This window comes from Salmo salar, unplaced genomic scaffold (genome assembly GCF_905237065.1).
Source record: "Salmo salar unplaced genomic scaffold, Ssal_v3.1, whole genome shotgun sequence".
Taxonomy (NCBI): Eukaryota; Metazoa; Chordata; class Actinopteri; order Salmoniformes; family Salmonidae; genus Salmo; species Salmo salar.
The window spans coordinates 35,745-61,654 of NW_025548256.1; the positions used below are offsets into that span (position 1 = coordinate 35,745).

At 41.1% G+C, this 25,910-nt stretch overlaps 1 protein-coding gene across 1 annotated transcript; it reads right to left on the reverse strand.

Annotated features, from left to right (window-relative positions):
- Positions 1–18,158: 18,158 nt before the first annotated feature.
- Positions 18,159–24,923, reverse strand: LOC123732814 (coatomer subunit gamma-2). Its single transcript, XM_045712109.1, has 15 exons — positions 24,794–24,923; positions 24,020–24,153; positions 23,865–23,936; positions 23,457–23,612; positions 23,169–23,261; positions 22,980–23,066; positions 22,624–22,781; positions 20,616–20,749; positions 20,387–20,454; positions 20,099–20,287; positions 19,725–19,820; positions 19,241–19,484; positions 18,875–18,950; positions 18,683–18,786; positions 18,159–18,454 (listed from the first exon to the last, which is right to left on the reverse strand). The coding sequence occupies exons 1-15, from the start codon at positions 24,828–24,830 to the stop codon at positions 18,174–18,176; spliced, it is 1,929 nt and encodes a 642-aa protein (XP_045568065.1). The 5' UTR covers positions 24,831–24,923; the 3' UTR covers positions 18,159–18,173.
- Between the last annotated feature and the right edge of the window lie 987 nt (positions 24,924–25,910).

Here is a 25,910-nt window from a genome sequence, read left to right on the forward strand (position 1 = left end):
CTGAATCCACCCCTAGTCCTAACTACTACAATATTATAGCTGAATCCACCCCTAGTCCTAACTACTACAATATTATAGCTGAATCCACCCCTAGTCCTAACTACTACAATATTATAGCTGAATCCACCCCTAGTCCTAACTACTACAATATTATAGCTGAATCCACCCCTAGTCCTAACTACTACAATATTATAGCTGAATCACCCCTAGTCCTAACTACTTCAATATTATAGCTGAATCCACCCCTAGTCCTAACTACTACAATATTATAGCTGAATCCACCCCTAGTCCTAACTACTTCAATATTATAGCTGTGGAATCCACCCCTAGTCCTAACTACTACAATATTATAGCTGAATCCACCCCTAGTCCTAACTACTACAATATTATAGCTGAATCCACCCCTAGTCCTAACTACTTCAATATTATAGCTGAATCCACCCCTAGTCCTAACTACTACAATATTATAGCTGAATCCACCCCTAGTCCTAACTACTTCAATATTATAGCTGAATCCACCCCTAGTCCTAACTACTACAATATTATAGCTGAATCCACCCCTAGTCCTAACTACTACAATATTATAGCTGAATCCACCCTAGTCCTAACTACTACAATATTATAGCTGAATCCACCCCTAGTCCTAACTACTACAATATTATAGCTGAATCCACCCCTAGTCCTAACTACTACAATATTATAGCTGAATCCACCCCTAGTCCTAACTACTACAATATTATAGCTGAATCCACCCCTAGTCCTAACTACTACAATATTATAGCTGAATCCACCCCTAGTCCTAACTACTACAATATTATAGCTGAATCCACCCCTAGTCCTAACTACTACAATATTATAGCTGAATCCACCCTAGTCCTAACTACTACAATATTATAGCTGAATCCACCCCTAGTCCTAACTACTACAATATTATAGCTGAATCCACCCCTAGTCCTAACTACTACAATATTATAGCTGAATCCACCCCTAGTCCTAACTACTACAATATTATAGCTGAATCCACCCCTAGTCCTAACTACTACAATATTATAGCTGAATCCACCCCTAGTCCTAACTACTACAATATTATAGCTGAATCCACCCCTAGTCCTAACTACTACAATATTATAGCTGAATCCACCCCTAGTCCTAACTACTACAATATTATAGCTGAATCCACCCCTAGTCCTAACTACTACAATATTATAGCTGAATCCACCCCTAGTCCTAACTACTACAATATTATAGCTGAATCCACCCCTAGTCCTAACTACTACAATATTATAGCTGAATCCACCCCTAGTCCCAACTACTACAATATTATAGCTGAATCCACCCCTAGTCCTAACTACTTCAATATTATAGCTGAATCCACCCCTAGTCCTAACTACTACAATATTATAGCTGAATCCACCCCTAGTCCTAACTACTACAATATTATAGCTGAATCCACCCCTAGTCCTAACTACTACAATATTATAGCTGAATCCACCCCTAGTCCTAACTACTACAATATTATAGCTGAATCCACCCCTAGTCCTAACTACTACAATATTATAGCTGAATCCACCCCTAGTCCTAACTACTACAATATTATAGCTGAATCCACCCTCAGTCCTAACTACTTCAATATTATAGCTGAATCCACCCCTAGTCCTAACTACTACAATATTATAGCTGAATCCACCCTAGTCCTAACTACTACAATATTATAGCTGAATCCACCCCTAGTCCTAACTACTACAATATTATAGCTGAATCCACCCCTAGTCCTAACTACTACAATATTATAGCTGAATCCACCCCTAGTCCTAACTACTACAATATTATAGCTGAATCCACCCCTAGTCCTAACTACTTCAATATTATAGCTGAATCCACCCCTAGTCCTAACTACTACAATATTATAGCTGAATCCACCCCTAGTCCTAACTACTTCAATATTATAGCTGAATCCACCCCTAGTCCTAACTACTACAATATTATAGCTGAATCCACCCTAGTCCTAACTACTACAATATTATAGCTGAATCCACCCCTAGTCCTAACTACTACAATATTATAGCTGAATCCACCCCTAGTCCTAACTACTACAATATTATAGCTGAATCCACCCCTAGTCCTAACTACTACAATATTATAGCTGAATCCACCCCTAGTCCTAACTACTACAATATTATAGCTGAATCCACCCCTAGTCCTAACTACTACAATATTATAGCTGAATCCACCCTAGTCCTAACTACTACAATATTATAGCTGAATCCACCCCTAGTCCTAACTACTACAATATTATAGCTGAATCCACCCCTAGTCCTAACTACTACAATATTATAGCTGAATCCACCCTAGTCCTAACTACTTCAATATTATAGCTGAATCCACCCCCAGTCCTAACTACTACAATATTATAGCTGAATCCACCCCTAGTCCTAACTACTACAATATTATAGCTGAATCCACCCCTAGTCCTAACTACTACAATATTATAGCTGAATCCACCCCTAGTCCTAACTACTACAATATTATAGCTGAATCCACCCCTAGTCCTAACTACTTCAATATTATAGCTGAATCCACCCCTAGTCCTAACTACTACAATATTATAGCTGAATCCACCCCTAGTCCTAACTACTACAATATTATAGCTGAATCCACCCCTAGTCCTAACTACTACAATATTATAGCTGAATCCACCCCTAGTCCTAACTACTACAATATTATAGCTGAATCCACCCCTAGTCCTAACTACTACAATATTATAGCTGAATCCACCCCTAGTCCTAACTACTACAATATTATAGCTGAATCCACCCCTAGTCCTAACTACTACAATATTATAGCTGAATCCACCCCTAGTCCTAACTACTACAATATTATAGCTGAATCCACCCCTAGTCCTAACTACTACAATATTATAGCTGAATCCACCCCTAGTCCTAACTACTACAATATTATAGCTGAATCCACCCTAGTCCTAACTACTACAATATTATAGCTGAATCCACCCCTAGTCCTAACTACTACAATATTATAGCTGAATCCACCCCTAGTCCTAACTACTACAATATTATAGCTGAATCCACCCCTAGTCCTAACTACTACAATATTATAGCTGAATCCACCCCTAGTCCTAACTACTACAATATTATAGCTGAATCCACCCCTAGTCCTAACTACTACAATATTATAGCTGAATCCACCCCTAGTCCTAACTACTACAATATTATAGCTGAATCCACCCCTAGTCCTAACTACTACAATATTATAGCTGAATCCACCCCTAGTCCTAACTACTACAATATTATAGCTGAATCCACCCTAGTCCTAACTACTACAATATTATAGCTGAATCCACCCCTAGTCCTAACTACTTCAATATTATAGCTGGATCTTATAGCTGAATCCACCCCTAGTCCTAACTACTACAATATTATAGCTGAATCCACCCCTAGTCCTAACTACTACAATATTATAGCTGAATCCACCCCTAGTCCTAACTACTACAATATTATAGCTGAATCCACCCCTAGTCCTAACTACTACAATATTATAGCTGAATCCACCCCTAGTCCTAACTACTTCAATATTATAGCTGAATCCACCCCTAGTCCTAACTACTACAATATTATAGCTGAATCCACCCCTAGTCCTAACTACTACAATATTATAGCTGAATCCACCCCTAGTCCTAACTACTACAATATTATAGCTGAATCCACCCCTAGTCCTAACTACTACAATATTATAGCTGAATCCACCCTAGTCCTAACTACTACAATATTATAGCTGAATCCACCCCTAGTCCTAACTACTACAATATTATAGCTGAATCCACCCCCAGTCCTAACTACTACAATATTATAGCTGAATCCACCCCTAGTCCTAACTACTACAATATTATAGCTGAATCCACCCCTAGTCCTAACTACTACAATATTATAGCTGAATCCACCCCTAGTCCTAACTACTACAATATTATAGCTGAATCCACCCCTAGTCCTAACTACTACAATATTATAGCTGAATCCACCCCTAGTCCTAACTACTTCAATATTATAGCTGAATCCACCCCCTAGTCCCAACTACTACAATATTATAGCTGAATCCACCCCTAGTCCTAACTACTACAATATTATAGCTGAATCCACCCCTAGTCCTAACTACTACAATATTATAGCTGAATCCACCCCTAGTCCTAACTACTACAATATTATAGCTGAATCCACCCTAGTCCTAACTACTTCAATATTATAGCTGAATCCACCCCTAGTCCTAACTACTACAATATTATAGCTGAATCCACCCCTAGTCCTAACTACTACAATATTATAGCTGAATCCACCCCTAGTCCTAACTACTACAATATTATAGCTGAATCCACCCCTAGTCCTAACTACTACAATATTATAGCTGAATCCACCCCTAGTCCTAACTACTACAATATTATAGCTGAATCCACCCCTAGTCCTAACTACTACAATATTATAGCTGAATCCACCCCTAGTCCTAACTACTACAATATTATAGCTGAATCCACCTCTAGTCCTAACTACTACAATATTATAGCTGAATCCACCCCTAGTCCTAACTACTACAATATTATAGCTGAATCCACCCCTAGTCCTAACTACTACAATATTATAGCTGAATCCACCCCCAGTCCTAACTACTACAATATTATAGCTGAATCCACCCCTAGTCCTAACTACTACAATATTATAGCTGAATCCACCCCTAGTCCTAACTACTACAATATTATAGCTGAATCCACCCCTAGTCCTAACTACTACAATATTATAGCTGAATCCACCCCTAGTCCTAACTACTTCAATATTATAGCTGAATCCACCCCTAGTCCTAACTACTTCAATATTATAGCTGAATCCACCCCTAGTCCTAACTACTACAATATTATAGCTGAATCCACCCCTAGTCCTAACTACTACAATATTATAGCTGAATCCACCCCTAGTCCTAACTACTACAATATTATAGCTGAATCCACCCCTAGTCCTAACTACTACAATATTATAGCTGAATCCACCCCTAGTCCTAACTACTACAATATTATAGCTGAATCCACCCCTAGTCCTAACTACTACAATATTATAGCTGAATCCACCCCAGTCCTAACTACTACAATATTATAGCTGAATCCACCCCTAGTCCTAACTACTACAATATTATAGCTGAATCCACCCCTAGTCCTAACTACTACAATATTATAGCTGAATCCACCCCTAGTCCTAACTACTACAATATTATAGCTGAATCCACCCCTAGTCCTAACTACTACAATATTATAGCTGAATCCACCCCTAGTCCTAACTACTACAATATTATAGCTGAATCCACCCCTAGTCCTAACTACTACAATATTATAGCTGAATCCACCCCTAGTCCTAACTACTACAATATTATAGCTGAATCCACCCCTAGTCCCAACTACTACAATATTATAGCTGAATCCACCCCTAGTCCTAACTACTACAATATTATAGCTGAATCCACCCCCAGTCCTAACTACTACAATATTATAGCTGAATCCACCCCTAGTCCTAACTACTACAATATTATAGCTGAATCCACCCCTAGTCCTAACTACTACAATATTATAGCTGAATCCACCCTAGTCCTAACTACTACAATATTATAGCTGAATCCACCCCTAGTCCTAACTACTACAATATTATAGCTGAATCCACCCCTAGTCCTAACTACTACAATATTATAGCTGAATCCACCCCTAGTCCTAACTACTACAATATTATAGCTGAATCCACCCCTAGTCCTAACTACTACAATATTATAGCTGAATCCACCCCTAGTCCTAACTACTACAATATTATAGCTGAATCCACCCCTAGTCCTAACTACTACAATATTATAGCTGAATCCACCCCTAGTCCTAACTACTACAATATTATAGCTGAATCCACCCCTAGTCCTAACTACTACAATATTATAGCTGAATCCACCCCTAGTCCTAACTACTACAATATTATAGCTGAATCCACCCCTAGTCCTAACTACTACAATATTATAGCTGAATCCACCCCTAGTCCTAACTACTTCAATATTATAGCTGAATCCACCCTAGTCCTAACTACTACAATATTATAGCTGAATCCACCCTAGTCCTAACTACTACAATATTATAGCTGAATCCACCCCTAGTCCTAACTACTACAATATTATAGCTGAATCCACCCCTAGTCCTAACTACTACAATATTATAGCTGAATCCACCCCTAGTCCTAACTACTACAATATTATAGCTGAATCCACCCTAGTCCTAACTACTACAATATTATAGCTGAATCCACCCCCTAGTCCTAACTACTACAATATTATAGCTGAATCCACCCCTAGTCCTAACTACTACAATATTATAGCTGAATCCACCCCTAGTCCTAACTACTACAATATTATAGCTGAATCCACCCCTAGTCCTAACTACTACAATATTATAGCTGAATCCACCCCTAGTCCTAACTACTACAATATTATAGCTGAATCCACCCTAGTCCTAACTACTACAATATTATAGCTGAATCCACCCCTAGTCCTAACTACTACAATATTATAGCTGAATCCACCCCTAGTCCTAACTACTACAATATTATAGCTGAATCCACCCTCAGTCCTAACTACTACAATATTATAGCTGAATCCACCCCTAGTCCTAACTACTACAATATTATAGCTGAATCCACCCCTAGTCCTAACTACTACAATATTATAGCTGAATCCACCCCTAGTCCTAACTACTACAATATTATAGCTGAATCCACCCTAGTCCTAACTACTACAATATTATAGCTGAATCCACCCCTAGTCCTAACTACTACAATATTATAGCTGAATCCACCCCTAGTCCTAACTACTACAATATTATAGCTGAATCCCTAGTCCTAACTACTACAATATTATAGCTGAATCCACCCCTAGTCCTAACTACTACAATATTATAGCTGAATCCACCCCTAGTCCTAACTACTACAATATTATAGCTGAATCCACCCCTAGTCCTAACTACTACAATATTATAGCTGAATCCACCCCTAGTCCTAACTACTACAATATTATAGCTGAATCCACCCCCTAGTCCTAACTACTACAATATTATAGCTGAATCCACCCCTAGTCCTAACTACTACAATATTATAGCTGAATCCACCCCTAGTCCTAACTACTACAATATTATAGCTGAATCCACCCTAGTCCTAACTACTACAATATTATAGCTGAATCCACCCCTAGTCCTAACTACTACAATATTATAGCTGAATCCACCCCTAGTCCCAACTACTACAATATTATAGCTGAATCCACCCCTAGTCCTAACTACTACAATATTATAGCTGAATCCACCCCTAGTCCTAACTACTTCAATATTATAGCTGAATCCACCCCCAGTCCTAACTACTACAATATTATAGCTGAATCCACCCCCAGTCCTAACTACTTCAATATTATAGCTGAATCCACCCCTAGTCCTAACTACTACAATATTATAGCTGAATCCACCCCTAGTCCTAACTACTACAATATTATAGCTGAATCCACCCCTAGTCCTAACTACTACAATATTATAGCTGAATCCACCCCTAGTCCTAACTACTACAATATTATAGCTGAATCCACCCCTAGTCCTAACTACTTCAATATTATAGCTGAATCCACCCCTAGTCCTAACTACTACAATATTATAGCTGAATCCACCCCTAGTCCTAACTACTACAATATTATAGCTGAATCCACCCCTAGTCCTAACTACTACAATATTATAGCTGAATCCACCCCTAGTCCTAACTACTACAATATTATAGCTGAATCCACCCCTAGTCCTAACTACTACAATATTATAGCTGAATCCACCCCTAGTCCTAACTACTACAATATTATAGCTGAATCCACCCCTAGTCCTAACTACTACAATATTATAGCTGAATCCACCCCTAGTCCTAACTACTTCAATATTATAGCTGAATCCACCCCTAGTCCTAACTACTACAATATTATAGCTGAATCCACCCCTAGTCCTAACTACTACAATATTATAGCTGAATCCACCCCTAGTCCTAACTACTACAATATTATAGCTGAATCCACCCCTAGTCCTAACTACTACAATATTATAGCTGAATCCACCCCTAGTCCTAACTACTTCAATATTATAGCTGAATCCACCCCTAGTCCTAACTACTACAATATTATAGCTGAATCCACCCCTAGTCCTAACTACTACAATATTATAGCTGAATCCACCCCTAGTCCTAACTACTACAATATTATAGCTGAATCCACCCCTAGTCCTAACTACTACAATATTATAGCTGAATCCACCCCTAGTCCTAACTACTACAATATTATAGCTGAATCCACCCCTAGTCCTAACTACTACAATATTATAGCTGAATCCACCCCTAGTCCTAACTACTACAATATTATAGCTGAATCCACCCCTAGTCCTAACTACTACAATATTATAGCTGAATCCACCCCTAGTCCTAACTACTACAATATTATAGCTGAATCCACCCCTAGTCCTAACTACTACAATATTATAGCTGAATCCACCCCTAGTCCTAACTACTACAATATTATAGCTGAATCCACCCCTAGTCCTAACTACTTCAATATTATAGCTGAATCCACCCCTAGTCCTAACTACTTCAATATTATAGCTGAATCCACCCCTAGTCCTAACTACTACAATATTATAGCTGAATCCACCCCTAGTCCTAACTACTACAATATTATAGCTGAATCCACCCCTAGTCCTAACTACTACAATATTATAGCTGAATCCACCCCTAGTCCTAACTACTACAATATTATAGCTGAATCCACCCCTAGTCCTAACTACTACAATATTATAGCTGAATCCACCCTAGTCCTAACTACTTCAATATTATAGCTGAATCCACCCCTAGTCCTAACTACTACAATATTATAGCTGAATCCACCCCTAGTCCTAACTACTACAATATTATAGCTGAATCCACCCCTAGTCCTAACTACTACAATATTATAGCTGAATCCACCCCTAGTCCTAACTACTACAATATTATAGCTGAATCCACCCCTAGTCCTAACTACTACAATATTATAGCTGAATCCACCCCTAGTCCTAACTACTACAATATTATAGCTGAATCCACCCCTAGTCCTAACTACTACAATATTATAGCCGAATCCACCCCTAGTCCTAACTACTACAATATTATAGCTGAATCCACCCCTAGTCCTAACTACTACAATATTATAGCTGAATCCACCCCTAGTCCTAACTACTACAATATTATAGCTGAATCCACCCCTAGTCCTAACTACTACAATATTATAGCTGAATCCACCCCTAGTCCTAACTACTTCAATATTATAGCTGAATCCACCCCTAGTCCTAACTACTACAATATTATAGCTGAATCCACCCCTAGTCCTAACTACTACAATATTATAGCTGAATCCACCCCTAGTCCCAACTACTTCAATATTATAGCTGAATCCACCCCTAGTCCTAACTACTACAATATTATAGCTGAATCCACCCTAGTCCTAACTACTACAATATTATAGCTGAATCCACCCCTAGTCCTAACTACTACAATATTATAGCTGAATCCACCCTAGTCCTAACTACTACAATATTATAGCTGAATCCACCCCTAGTCCTAACTACTACAATATTATAGCTGAATCCACCCTAGTCCTAACTACTACAATATTATAGCTGAATCCACCCCTAGTCCTAACTACTACAATATTATAGCTGAATCCACCCCTAGTCCTAACTACTACAATATTATAGCTGAATCCACCCCTAGTCCTAACTACTACAATATTATAGCTGAATCCACCCCTAGTCCTAACTACTACAATATTATAGCTGAATCCACCCTAGTCCTAACTACTTCAATATTATAGCTGAATCCCCCTAGTCCTAACTACTACAATATTATAGCCGAATCCACCCCTAGTCCTAACTACTACAATATTATAGCTGAATCCACCCTAGTCCTAACTACTACAATATTATAGCTGAATCCACCCCTAGTCCTAACTACTACAATATTATAGCTGAATCCACCCCTAGTCCTAACTACTTCAATATTATAGCTGAATCGCTGAATCCACCCCTAGTCCTAACTACTACAATATTATAGCTGAATCCACCCCTAGTCCTAACTACTACTTCAATATTATAGCTGAATCCACCCCTAGTCCTAACTACTACAATATTATAGCTGAATCCACCCCTAGTCCTAACTACTACAATATTATAGCTGAATCCACCCCTAGTCCTAACTACTACAATATTATAGCTGAATCCACCCCTAGTCCTAACTACTACAATATTATAGCTGAATCCACCCCTAGTCCTAACTACTACAATATTATAGCTGAATCCACCCCTAGTCCTAACTACTACAATATTATAGCTGAATCCACCCTAGTCCTAACTACTTCAATATTATAGCTGAATCCACCCCTAGTCCTAACTACTACAATATTATAGCTGAATCCACCCCTAGTCCTAACTACTACAATATTATAGCTGAATCCACCCCTAGTCCTAACTACTACAATATTATAGCTGAATCCACCCCTAGTCCTAACTACTACAATATTATAGCTGAATCCACCCCTAGTCCTAACTACTACAATATTATAGCTGAATCCACCCCTAGTCCTAACTACTACAATATTATAGCTGAATCCACCCCTAGTCCTAACTACTACAATATTATAGCTGAATCCACCCCTAGTCCTAACTACTACAATATTATAGCTGAATCCACCCCTAGTCCTAACTACTACAATATTATAGCTGAATCCACCCCTAGTCCTAACTACTACAATATTATAGCTGAATCCACCCCTAGTCCTAACTACTACAATATTATAGCTGAATCCACCCCTAGTCCTAACTACTACAATATTATAGCTGAATCCACCCCTAGTCCTAACTACTACAATATTATAGCTGAATCCACCCTAGTCCTAACTACTACAATATTATAGCTGAATCCACCCCTAGTCCTAACTACTACAATATTATAGCTGAATCCACCCCTAGTCCTAACTACTACAATATTATAGCTGAATCCACCCCTAGTCCTAACTACTACAATATTATAGCTGAATCCACCCCTAGTCCTAACTACTACAATATTATAGCAGTGAATCCACCCCTAGTCCTAACTACTACAATATTATAGCTGAATCCACCCATAGTCCTAACTACTACAATATTATAGCTGAATCCACCCCTAGTCCTAACTACTTCAATATTATAGCTGAATCCACCCCTAGTCCTAACTACTACAATATTATAGCTGAATCCACCCCTAGTCCTAACTACTTCAATATTATAGCTGAATCCACCCCTAGTCCTAACTACTACAATATTATAGCTGAATCCACCCCTAGTCCTAACTACTACAATATTATAGCTGAATCCACCCCTAGTCCTAACTACTACAATATTATAGCTGAATCCACCCCTAGTCCTAACTACTACAATATTATAGCTGAATCCACCCCTAGTCCTAACTACTACAATATTATAGCTGAATCCACCCCTAGTCCTAACTACTACAATATTATAGCTGAATCCACCCCTAGTCCTAACTACTACAATATTATAGCTGAATCCACCCCTAGTCCTAACTACTACAATATTATAGCTGAATCCACCCCTAGTCCTAACTACTACAATATTATAGCTGAATCCACCCCTAGTCCTAACTACTACAATATTATAGCTGAATCCACCCCTAGTCCTAACTACTACAATATTATAGCTGAATCCACCCCTAGTCCTAACTACTACAATATTATAGCTGAATCCACCCCTAGTCCTAACTACTACAATATTATAGCTGAATCCACCCCCTAGTCCTAACTACTACAATATTATAGCTGAATCCACCCCTAGTCCTAACTACTACAATATTATAGCTGAATCCACCCCTAGTCCTAACTACTACAATATTATAGCTGAATCCACCCCTAGTCCTAACTACTACAATATTATAGCTGAATCCACCCCTAGTCCTAACTACTACAATATTATAGCTGAATCCACCCCTAGTCCTAACTACTACAATATTATAGCTGAATCCACCCCTAGTCCTAACTACTACAATATTATAGCTGAATCCACCCCTAGTCCTAACTACTACAATATTATAGCTGAATCCACCCCTAGTCCTAACTACTACAATATTATAGCTGAATCCACCCCTAGTCCTAACTACTACAATATTATAGCTGAATCCACCCTAGTCCTAACTACTACAATATTATAGCTGAATCCACCTCTAGTCCTAACTACTACAATATTATAGCTGAATCCACCCCTAGTCCTAACTACTACAATATTATAGCTGAATCCACCCCTAGTCCTAACTACTACAATATTATAGCTGAATCCACCCCTAGTCCTAACTACTACAATATTATAGCTGAATCCACCCCTAGTCCTAACTACTACAATATTATAGCTGAATCCACCCCTAGTCCTAACTACTACAATATTATAGCCGAATCCACCCCTAGTCCTAACTACTTACAATATTATAGCCGAATCCACCCCTAGTCCTAACTACTACAATATTATAGCTGAATCCACCCCTAGTCCTAACTACTACAATATTATAGCTGAATCCACCCCTAGTCCTAACTACTACAATATTATAGCTGAATCCACCCCTAGTCCTAACTACTACAATATTATAGCTGAATCCACCCTAGTCCTAACTACTACAATATTATAGCTGAATCCACCCCTAGTCCTAACTACTACAATATTATAGCTGAATCCACCCCTAGTCCTAACTACTTCAATATTATAGCTGAATCCACCCCTAGTCCTAACTACTTCAATATTATAGCTGAATCCACCCCTAGTCCTAACTACTACAATATTATAGCTGAATCCACCCCTAGTCCTAACTACTACAATATTATAGCTGAATCCACCCCTAGTCCTAACTACTACAATATTATAGCTGAATCCACCCCTAGTCCTAACTACTACAATATTATAGCTGAATCCACCCCTAGTCCTAACTACTACAATATTATAGCTGAATCCACCCCTAGTCCTAACTACTACAATATTATAGCTGAATCCACCCCTAGTCCTAACTACTACAATATTATAGCTGAATCCACCCCTAGTCCTAACTACTACAATATTATAGCTGAATCCACCCCTAGTCCTAACTACTACAATATTATAGCTGAATCCACCCCTAGTCCTAACTACTACAATATTATAGCTGAATCCACCCCTAGTCCTAACTACTACAATATTATAGCTGAATCCACCCCTAGTCCTAACTACCTCAATATTATAGCTGAATCCACCCCTAGTCCTAACTACCACAATATTATAGCTGAATCCACCCCTAGTCCTAACTACTACAATATTATAGCTGAATCCACCCCTAGTCCTAACTACTACAATATTATAGCTGAATCCACCCCTAGTCCTAACTACTACAATATTATAGCTGAATCCACCCCTAGTCCTAACTACTACAATATTATAGCTGAATCCACCCCTAGTCCTAACTACTACAATATTATAGCTGAATCCACCCTAGTCCTAACTACTACAATATTATAGCTGAATCCACCCCTAGTCCTAACTACTACAATATTATAGCTGAATCCACCCCCTAGTCCTAACTACTACAATATTATAGCTGAATCCACCCCCTAGTCCTAACTACTACAATATTATAGCTGAATCCACCCCTAGTCCTAACTACTACAATATTATAGCTGAATCCACCCCTAGTCCTAACTACTACAATATTATAGCTGAATCCACCCCTAGTCCTAACTACTACAATATTATAGCTGAATCCACCCCTAGTCCTAACTACTACAATATTATAGCCGAATCCACCCCTAGTCCTAACTACTACAATATTATAGCCGAATCCACCCCTAGTCCTAACTACTACAATATTATAGCTGAATCCACCCCTAGTCCTAACTACTTCAATATTATAGCTGAACACTGAATCCACCCCTAGTCCTAACTACTACAATATTATAGCTGAATCCACCCCTAGTCCTAACTACTACAATATTATAGCCGAATCCACCCCTAGTCCTAACTACTACAATATTATAGCTGAATCCACCCCTAGTCCTAACTACTACAATATTATAGCTGAATCCACCCCTAGTCCTAACTACTTCAATATTATAGCTGAATCCACCCCTAGTCCTAACTACTACAATATTATAGCTGAATCCACCCCTAGTCCTAACTACTGCAATATTATAGCTGAATCCACCCCTAGTCCTAACTACTACAATATTATAGCTGAATCCACCCCCTAGTCCTAACTACTACAATATTATAGCTGAATCCACCCCTAGTCCTAACTACTACAATATTATAGCTGAATCCACCCCTAGTCCTAACTACTACAATATTATAGCTGAATCCACCCCTAGTCCTAACTACTACAATATTATAGCTGAATCCACCCCTAGTCCTAACTACTACAATATTATAGCTGAATCCACCCCTAGTCCTAACTACTACAATATTATAGCTGAATCCACCCCTAGTCCTAACTACTACAATATTATAGCTGAATCCACCCCTAGTCCTAACTACTACAATATTATAGCTGAATCCACCCCTAGTCCTAACTACTTCCAATATTATAGCTGAATCCACCCCTAGTCCTAACTACTACAATATTATAGCCGAATCCACCCCTAGTCCTAACTACTACAATATTATAGCTGAATCCACCCCTAGTCCTAACTACTACAATATTATAGCTGAATCCACCCCTAGTCCTAACTACTTCAATATTATAGCTGAATCCACCCCTAGTCCTAACTACTACAATATTATAGCTGAATCCACCCCTAGTCCTAACTACTTCAATATTATAGCTGAATCTTATAGCTGAATCCACCCCTAGTCCTAACTACTACAATATTATAGCCGAATCCACCCCTAGTCCTAACTACCTCAATATTATAGCTGAATCCACCCCTAGTCCTAACTACTACAATATTATAGCTGAATCCACCCCTAGTCCTAACTACTACAATATTATAGCTGAATCCACCCCTAGTCCTAACTACTTCAATATTATAGCTGAATCTTATAGCTGAATCCACCCCTAGTCCTAACTACTACAATATTATAGCTGAATCCACCCCTAGTCCTAACTACTACAATATTATAGCTGAATCCACCCCTAGTCCTAACTACTACAATATTATAGCTGAATCCACCCCTAGTCCTAACTACTACAATATTATAGCTGAATCCACCCCTAGTCCTAACTACTACAATATTATAGCTGAATCCACCCCCTAGTCCTAACTACTACAATATTATAGCTGAATCCACCCCTAGTCCTAACTACCACAATATTATAGCTGAATCCACCCCTAGTCCTAACTACCACAATATTATAGCTGAATCCACCCCTAGTCCTAACTACTACAATATTATAGCTGAATCCACCCCCTAGTCCTAACTACTACAATATTATAGCTGAATCCACCCCTAGTCCTAACTACTACAATATTATAGCTGAATCCACCCCCTAGTCCTAACTACTACAATATTATAGCTGAATGCACCCCTAGTCCTAACTACTACAATATTATAGCTGAATCCACCCCTAGTCCTAACTACTACAATATTATAGCCGAATCCACCCCTAGTCCTAACTACTACAATATTATAGCTGAATCCACCCCTAGTCCTAACTACTACAATATTATAGCTGAATCCACCCTAGTCCTAACTACTACAATATTATAGCTGAATCCACCCCTAGTCCTAACTACTACAATATTATAGCTGAATCCACCCCTAGTCCTAACTACTACAATATTATAGCTGAATCCACCCCTAGTCCTAACTACTACAATATTATAGCTGAATCCACCCCTAGTCCTAACTACTACAATATTATAGCTGAATCCACCCCTAGTCCTAACTACTACAATATTATAGCTGAATCCACCCCTAGTCCTAACTACTACAATATTATAGCTGAATCCACCCCTAGTCCTAACTACTACAATATTATAGCTGAATCCACCCCTAGTCCTAACTACTACAATCTTATAGCTGAATCCACCCCTAGTCCTAACTACTACAATATTATAGCTGAATCCACCCCTAGTCCTAACTACCACAATATTATAGCTGAATCCACCCCTAGTCCTAACTACTACAATATTATAGCTGAATCCACCCCTAGTCCTAACTACTACAATATTATAGCTGAATCCACCCCCTAGTCCTAACTACTACAATATTATAGCCGAATCCACCCTAGTCCTAACTACTACAATATTATAGCTGAATCCACCCCTAGTCCTAACTACTACAATATTATAGCCGAATCCACCCCTAGTCCTAACTACTACAATATTATAGCCGAATCCACCCCTAGTCCTAACTACTACAATATTATAGCTGAATCCACCCCTAGTCCTAACTACTACAATATTATAGCCGAATCCACCCCTAGTCCTAACTACTACAATATTATAGCTGAATCCACCCCTAGTCCTAACTACTACAATATTATAGCCGAATCCACCCCTAGTCCTAACTACTACAATATTATAGCCGAATCCACCCCTAGTCCTAACTACTACAATATTATAGCCGAATCCACCCCTAGTCCTAACTACTACAATATTATAGCCGAATCCACCCCTAGTCCTAACTACTACAATATTATAGCCGAATCCACCCCTAGTCCTAACTACTACAATATTATAGCTGCTAGCTGAATCCACCCCTAGTCCTAACTACTACAATATTATAGCCGAATCCACCCCTAGTCCTAACTACTACAATATTATAGCTGAATCCACCCCTAGTCCTAACTACTACAATATTATAGCCGAATCCACCCCTAGTCCTAACTACTACAATATTATAGCCGAATCCACCCCTAGTCCTAACTACTACAATATTATAGCCGAATCCACCCCTAGTCCTAACTACTACAATATTATAGCCGAATCCACCCCTAGTCCTAACTACTACAATATTATAGCCGAATCCACCCCTAGTCCTAACTACTACAATATTATAGCTGAATCCACCCCTAGTCCTAACTACTACAATATTATAGCCGAATCCACCCCTAGTCCTAACTACTACAATATTATAGCCGAATCCACCCCTAGTCCTAACTACTACAATATTATAGCCGAATCCACCCCTAGTCCTAACTACTACAATATTATAGCCGAATCCACCCCTAGTCCTAACTACTACAATATTATAGCCGAATCCACCCTAGTCCTAACTACTACAATATTATAGCCGAATCCACCCCTAGTCCTAACTACTACAATATTATAGCCGAATCCACCCCTAGTCCTAACTACTACAATATTATAGCCGAATCCACCCCTAGTCCTAACTACTACAATATTATAGCCGAATCCACCCCTAGTCCTAACTACTACAATATTATAGCCGAATCCACCCCTAGTCCTAACTACTACAATATTATAGCTGAATCCACCCCTAGTCCTAACTACTACAATATTATAGCTGAATCCACCCCTAGTCCTAACTACTACAATATTATAGCTGAATCCACCCCCTAGTCCTAACTACTACAATATTATAGCTGAATCCACCCCTAGTCCTAACTACTACAATATTATAGCTGAATCCACCCCTAGTCCTAACTACTACAATATTATAGCTGAATCCACCCCTAGTCCTAACTACTACAATATTATAGCTGAATCCACCCCTAGTCCTAACTACTACAATATTATAGCTGAATCCACCCCTAGTCCTAACTACTACAATATTATAGCTGAATCCACCCCTAGTCCTAACTACTACAATATTATAGCTGAATCCACCCCTAGTCCTAACTACTACAATATTATAGCTGAATCCACCCCTAGTCCTAACTACTTCAATATTATAGCTGCCCTCAACTTTTTGCTGCTCTGAAGTTGTTGATGCCACAATACTAGTACACAACCACTGCTACTATGATATTTGGTTTCCATGGCTAATAACTCTTAGCAGACTGAATTCTATGGTTCATTAAGAACGTGTTTCCATGCAAAATATTGTGTGCTATAGCTTGGAAAATAAATGTGACTGGGTCCTTTTACTCCAGAAATTCAGACCAAATGTTTTGTTTCCTTGTGATAACGTCATGTCTTGCCATGATAGTTTCAAGTAAGGTGACTGTACCCTGGTAGATGTCTTGGCGCGTCGGGCCAGGTTTCTCTGGAAGCTTGCTAGTGGCCACAGGAGCGAATTCGGTCTTCTGCTCTGTGATGGGTGTGTTGGCCAGGGGAACCGACTTCATATCGAAGGGCTTCTCTGTGGGCTCCAGGGTGTACTGGTGGAGGGACTTCTCCAGACCCGGGACAGACACCGACAGACCTAACGGGAGGAGACACACAGACACAGGTTCAATAAAGGAAATACATTTATTCATTTTGAGGTTCGATGGGGAAGAAGAAAAAAAAAATCTTTGTACGTGTCGATTCACTGAGAGAGTTTGAGTGACCACAATCAAAAAACACAGCCTTACTTCCTGAATTGGACCAGATATGTCCACACACTCTAGTGCTCTCAAGTTCAGACTAGGAGCGCAGTGTGTGTTCTCACCGTTGAAAATGTAGGCAGCGTTGAGGGCTTTCTGCTTCTGCTGCAGCACGTTCATGTAGAAGGTGGCTCTGTCCCTCACCTCGTCGTCACTGTCCATCATACACCTAGAAACATACGGCAACACACTTTAGAGTGGTAACCACACAGGGAATGGATCATTATGACAGGGAGCCAGTGAAAGGCTGTCTCTACCTCTGCATCAGGACTAACACACTGGGAAGAAGGTCATCATTCTGGGCTCCAAACTTAGCCAGAGCACTGACCGCAGCTACAGGGACGAGAAAGGAGCTTAGTCATTACACACAATGTGTACAAACAACGTGGTAACCCACATTAGTTTGAACCCTTCAAGATTAACAGTGAGTTTCTGTTGAAAAGCCCAATACCATTTGTCTTCATATTAGTGAATTGAGCCTTTCATGGTTGGTGATGTCACCAGTTAATTGAGCCAATCCCAACAGACTTATCAGAACTACCATTCATGTTGCACCCAGACACACACACAACTCTGTCTCTCACACATGCTATACAACTCCAGGCCAGCAGGGGTTAACACACCGGCTCTGACGGCCTCACTCTCCAGCACCACGCGGTTGAAGATGAAGCGGATGTACTTGGATGGCGAGGGCGTGCGCGGGCCCTCCTTGCCCAGCAGGTGGAGGATCTTGGTGGCCAGCACCGTGTGCTCACAGTCCTCGATGAACTCACACAGGTGGGCCAGCCCCGTCTCCTTGCTCTCTGGGTTCTCCTCGATGATGCTGATGATGCAGTCCACGATGGCCCGCTTGTACTCAAAGCCACCCTGAGAGGAGAGGCATCATTTAAAGAATTTGTGTTTCAGGGACAGCCGTACATTAAATCAGAAAACTGAGTGGTCATATCAATGTAAATGTGCCAGAGTTGGCCAAAGAGCTCCTGTTAGTCTGTAATCCAGATGGTTTCATGGCAGTGTGAAGGACATAAATGTTCTTCAATAGGTTCTCTTGTCCTACACATCAGTGAAAAAAGACATTAGGCTGCTCAGTCAGGGTGTTCCACTCACGTCGTCTCGGAGCATGTTGGACAGGAAGTTCATCATGACGCTGTGCTTTCTGGGATACTTCTGACACAGGGCACTGATGGCCTGTACAACCACCACCTGAAACACACTCAGCAGTCAGAGGATAGGACTTGACTTTGGTGAAATAATACCCCATTTGGAAATAGATTAAAGTAGTTGTGGTTTGTTTAAAATATAGTATAACTTCCTACAAATATTTTTTTTGTGGGGGAATTACATATTGAGTGTATTCTAATTGATTATCCGACTAATTCAATTCCTAAATAATTCAACTAAAGTATTGCAGAGGGGGGAAAACAAGAGCATATCATTGAGGAAAAACAACACATTAAACTAAAACACATCCTCTTCCTCACCTTGAACTCGTCAGAGATCTCAGAGACGAAGGAGGAGATCTGTTTCATGAGGCGGTCCACACTGCTCTCGCTGCCCGTCTTCAGCAGCGTGGTGATGGCCAGCGTGGCGATGCTGCGGTTCGAGTCTGTGATCAGGTTCTCCAGGTCCAGGTTGCACGCCGTCACGGCCGACGGGTGCTTCATTGCCACCTGGTGGACGAACGGGGAATGCGGTTGTAAATACAGTATACTCAATGTAAAACACAGGTAACTCAGAGTAATGAAGAGCATGGATAAGTGGAGACCCACCTTGTTGAGGGTCCTGACGGCTGCGTATCTCAGGGCTGCTTTGGGAGAGCTGCAGAACAGCTGCAGGACTGGAGAAACACATTAACAGACAGTCAAGTGGTAAAACCAGAAGTACTAGGTTCATAGGATACTACAACCTCTAGCATCTATTTCTACAGGTAGGTACCCACGTGTGGACACCAGAAAACAAGGTGTATTTACCAAAGTGTCTGTAATTCCAGAGACTCACCAGAGACAGCGGGGGCCAGCTCTCTGGCAGTACAGTTGGGCATGTGGACTATGGCTGAGGCTGCCTCGTACACCACCATCTCATGCTTGTTCCTCAGACAGCTCTCAATGAAGTCAAACAGGGGACTGTCATGTCTACAAACAGAAAATAGCCAAACCTTTGTATTACAACGCCACACACAGGAAGACAAAAATATACCAATATGTTTATAAAGTCAAATTTGACACTGTATATTCTGTGTCCTCCGCTGCCATGTGTATGGACTCTTACTGATAGTTGTGGCTGCTTTGTGTGATATATTGTTGTCTCTACCTTCTTGCCCTTTGTGCCGTTGTCTGAGCCAAATAATGTTTGTACCATGTTTTGCGCTGCTACCATGTTGTGTTGCTACCATGTTGTTGTTATGTTGCTACTGTACCGTGTTGTCATGTGTTGCTGCCTTGTTGTTGTCTTAGGTCTCTCTTTATGTAGTGTTGTCTCTCTCGTCGTGATGTGTGTTTTGTCCTATATTTATTTTTTACATTTTTAATCCCAGGCTCCCGTCCCCGCAGGAGGCCTTTTGGTAGGCCGTCATTGTAAATAAGAATTTGTTCTTAACTGACTTCCCTAGTTAAATAAAAGGTTAAATAAATCAAAAATGTAAAATGCATGATGCCACTATACAGATCACTTCCCCTGGTGTTGAATAAAAACTATTCATATCAATGAAAGAGAATACTAGACACCAACCCACTGTACAGTCTAGAAAACTCATTCAAGTAAACAGTCCATGACAGTGTTTATCTACCCTGCCGAGGTCTGCGTGGCAGTGCTTCCATGGTGCCACCTAACCTGCCTCGGTCTGCGTGGCAGTGCTTCCATGGTGCCACCTACCCTGCCTCGGTCTGCGTGGCAGTGCTTCCATGGTGCCACCTACCCTGCCGAGGTCTGCGAGACAGTGCTTCCATGGTGTCACCTACCCTGCCTCGGTGTGCGTGGCAGTGCTTCCATGGTGCCACCTAACCTGCCGCGGTCTGCGTGACAGTGCTTCCATGGTGCCACCTACCCTGCCTCGGTCTGCGTGACAGTGCTTCTATGGTGCCACCTAACCCGGCTGCGTGGCAGTGCTTCCATGGTGCCACCTACCCTGCCTCGGTCTGCGTGGCAGTGCTTCCATGGTGTCACCTACCCTGCCTCGGTCTGCGTGGCAGTGCCCATGGTGCCACCTACCCTGCCTCGGTCTGCGTGGCAGCGCTCCATGGTGCCACCTACCCTGCCTCGGTCTGCGTGACAGCGCTGCCATGGTGCCACCTACCCTGCCGAGGTCTGCGTGACAGTGCTTCCATGGTGCCACCTAACCCTGCCTCGGTCTGCGTGACAGTGCTTCCATGGTGCCACCTAACCCTGCGTGGCAGTGCTTCCATGGTTTGCCCTACCCTGCCTCGGTCTGCGTGACAGTGCTTCCATGGTGCCACCTAACCCTGCCTCGGTCTGCGTGACAGTGCTTCCATGGTGCCACCTACCCTGCCTCGGTCTGCGTGACAGTGCTTCCATGGTGCCACCTAACCCTGCCTCGGCGTGACAGTGCTTCCATGGTGCCACCTAACCCTGCCTCGGTCTGCGTGACAGTGCTTCCATGGTGCCACCTACCCTGCGTGGCAGTGCTTCCATGGTGCCCTCTACCCTGCCTCGGTCTGCGTGACAGTGCTTCCATGATGTCACCTACCCTGCCTCGGTCTGCGTGGCAGTGCTTCCATGGTGCCACCTAACCTGCCTCAGTCTGCGTGACAGTGCTTCCATGGTGCGACCTACCCTGCCTCGGTCTGCGTGACTGTGCTTCCATGGTGCCACCTAATCTTGCCTCGGACGGCGTGACAGTGCTGCCATGGTGCCACCTACCCTGCCTCGGTCTGCGTGACAGTGCTTCCATGGTGCCACCTAACCCATCCTCGGTCTACGTGACAGAGCTTCCATGGTGCTACCTTCCCTGCCTCGGTCTGCGTGACAGTGCTTCCATGGTGCTACCTACCCTGCCTCGGTCTCCTCCAACAGCTTGCTGGCGATGCGGATGAGCATGCAGTAGGCAAAGGGGGACTTGAGGCCAGACTTGGTGAACTTGTTGAGCATCTTGGATACGGCCAGTCGGTCATTCTTCCGCAGGTGGTACAGCAGGCCCAGAGCGTGGTACTGGGGGGAATCACAGACAGGTCACAGTGGAAGTGACTCTCTTTCAACTTACCCGGGTTGTGTTCATTAGGGAACAACATATCCAAACCTTGTCCAGTGTATTTCATATTGAATGAGTGAAGAAAACAGTAAAACAGAGGTTCTTTCTTCTGCTTGGTGCCTAATGAACATGTTATCAACAGAGTGTGTGTAACCCACCTGGACCATGATGTTGTCACTGGAAGCTGCCTCCTGTGCCTCGTTCACCCAGCGCTTCACCACGTCGTAGCTCATCTTAACCATGTGCTACAGACACACACAAAACACATTACCCACAAAGCACTGGGAATACTTACAAATGACACAGCCACCTTGAGACATCCAGGCGCTGTGAGGCTAATTTCTTACCAGAGAGGAGACCAGGGCAGAGCTGGACACACTGGGCACTTTGTCAACGATGGCCTGTTTCATGTATCTCTCAATGGCCTGCAGCATGGTGGTCTGTAGGACAGAGTTACAAAGTAGGGCTTGAGTTTATTGACCAAAAAGCATAGGTTTAGTCCAATTACAATAACACAATGTTAGCTGGATGTAAAAAATAAAATACTATTCAGCTATCAGAATGGAAACAAAAAGAAAAAACAGCCTAATAAAAAGCAGGGAGAGAAACAGAGACAGAGAGACAGACAGACTGACATCCGTGATCCTGCAGAGAGCTCTGATGGCAGGTCCTCTGTACACATCCTCCTTGCCAGTCATGTCCTTGGTCAGGCTGCTGGTGACAATGATGACATCCTCAGAGATGTTGGCCATCTCCTTGATGGTCAGGTAGCACATCCTTCTCAGGGTTTGCTGAAGGAATACAGAGAGACATTTTCAAAAAGCAGATAATGCTATACAAAAACACTATGCGCCACATCTTTTACAATATGTCAATCACAACACTACTCATTGAATACTAATTTAAAGGCACTAGTTGGACCTGTTTGAAGTTAGTGGTTGTGAGTTTATGTTATCATGTTGCGGTATGTTCTGTCGATAATGTTGTTTACTTGTATGATCAGCAATAATTTAATGAAACCCAAAGCAATAACTTATTCTCACATCATTGGACTGGAAGAGCCTGGTCATTGCGAAGAAGGCCTCGGTCGCCTCCATAGTTCCAAAGTGCTCCCCCTAGACAGAACATAAAAACATCTTCTGTTAATATCAAAGGGTATACATGCAATTGGTTTGCATGTTATGGGTTTGTTTCTCACCTGGTTGAGTAGGTAAATGATCTTGGTGAGGATGTGGAGACATCTTCTGGGGTTGATTGGAGTCTCGTTGAAGATACGAGCCTCTTGCAATACTGCACTCTTTTCAAGATGCTGGAATGGGTTAGATCCACTTCCTAATTGTTGCAGCAAAGAGAAAAAAACAGACACATTAATACAAAATTGGATTGTCAAACTATAAAGACTAACTAGGTAGCTTCGCTTACTACGCGTCATTACTATATCGTGTTGAATGTGGATTTCGTAACTAGATAACTTAGGTAGTAGCTTAAACCTCGTTTAGTTATGGTCAACAAGCTTGAGTGAGCAAGACGACATTGACAGTTTTTAAATGAGCTAAATTAGCTAGCTAACTACCAGTATACGGTACACTCGATAGACACATCTGATTTTACACGGCACAGCCAAAGAAGAATGTGTATGTTTTACTAGGCACAGTTAACGTAGCCTTCATAACCAACTAACGTTAGTTTACCTAGTTTGCGAGCTAATTTGACAGATAAGAGACGCTTTAAGCTAGCTAGCAGGCAATTGACATATCTGCTCAACAAATACACACATGTAGCTAGTGTGAAGAACAATGACAGACACGTCTATTTGACAACAACAAAAAATATCCACCAAACGAATACCAACTTAGTGTAGTTAACGTTACCTAGCTAGAATGCTAGCTAACGTCAGCGGTAACTATTTGGCAAAAAACGTTACCTATTTCCAAGTAGCTATATTGACTTCTTTACACTTAATTTATCTTACCAGACTCTTCGTCCTTCTTGTCAAATTTCTTTATCATTGTTACGGAATGTTTGTGGATCAGTGTGGTTGGTGTACAGCCTCACAACAGACGACTAGTCACTTCCACGTCGCCAAATGCAACCTTCCTGTCGTGTGTGTGTGTGTGTGTGTGTCCATGTCGACGGAAATGACGTCAAATGTAATGATTTGCAGTAGGGGGAGTAGTGAGCTGCGCATAGATAGATCAGTGGTCACCAACCTTTTCTGAGTCAAGATCACTTTCTGAGTCAAAATGCATGCCGAGATCTACCGCTCTGATTTTTTATTAACATGACTTAAAACATGTAAGCCTATGCAACATTAACCAATTAAAAAACAGTACTGTAGCAATGAGGTTTGTGCAGTAAGCTATAGGCCCAATACATTATCACCGCATACTGGCTTTGCTTGAATTGACCTGCCAATGCATTGTTCGGGAAAATTATATTTCAAAATTTGAGGTAGGCTATATGATCACACTAGTAATAGATCCATTGTTGTATTACTTGTGAGGCACAGCTGAGTGAGCATACATTTAAATCATTTTATTTTTATTTTACTGGGCTGATCGTGCCTGCATCTGAGGGAGAGAGCAGCAGACTGAGGGTCCGTCTCTCAACATCCCTCCGCTCTCCCTTTCCTCCACTGACACTGACCAAAAAGGGACACAGTCTTCCAGCTGATGGCGAAACACGCGTCGCACTGCATTATTTCTGCCTCATGCACAAATTCATTTTGTTACTCCTATGACCAGAGAAAGTGAAATATTCCTCAATATTAAAAAAGACCCAAGCCGCTAATTATAACAACAACGCGAGCCTATCAATACACTTTCCTACTCATTCATTACCGCTGCACTGCTTGTTGTAGCGTTGAGTGGAAACAGGAAGAACGCACATTTTATGGGTTATAAAAGTGTTGAATACAAAGTGTTGACAGTGCCGAGTAAGAACTTAAACATCAACTCACTCATAAAAACAGCAGCTCTTTGCTGTATTCGTTGGCAGTTTCTCTATAGTCATGGTTTTAAACGTTTTGAAATCTCACAGTATCAATTTTGCCGAAGCTTTCTTTTATGCCTGCTACCTTACTGCAGACT

Coding starts and splice junctions, on each gene's coding strand:
- LOC123732814 (XM_045712109.1), bottom strand. CDS start 24,830: ATGATAAAGAAATTTGACAAGAAGGACGAAGAGTCTG. Junction 23,067..23,168: donor CTGCCCTGGTCTCCTCTCTG/GTAAGAAATTAG, acceptor GTGTGTCTGTAG/CACATGGTTAAGATGAGCTA. Junction 19,485..19,724: donor CCAACATGCTCCGAGACGAC/GTGAGTGGAACA, acceptor CTCTCCTCTCAG/GGTGGCTTTGAGTACAAGCG.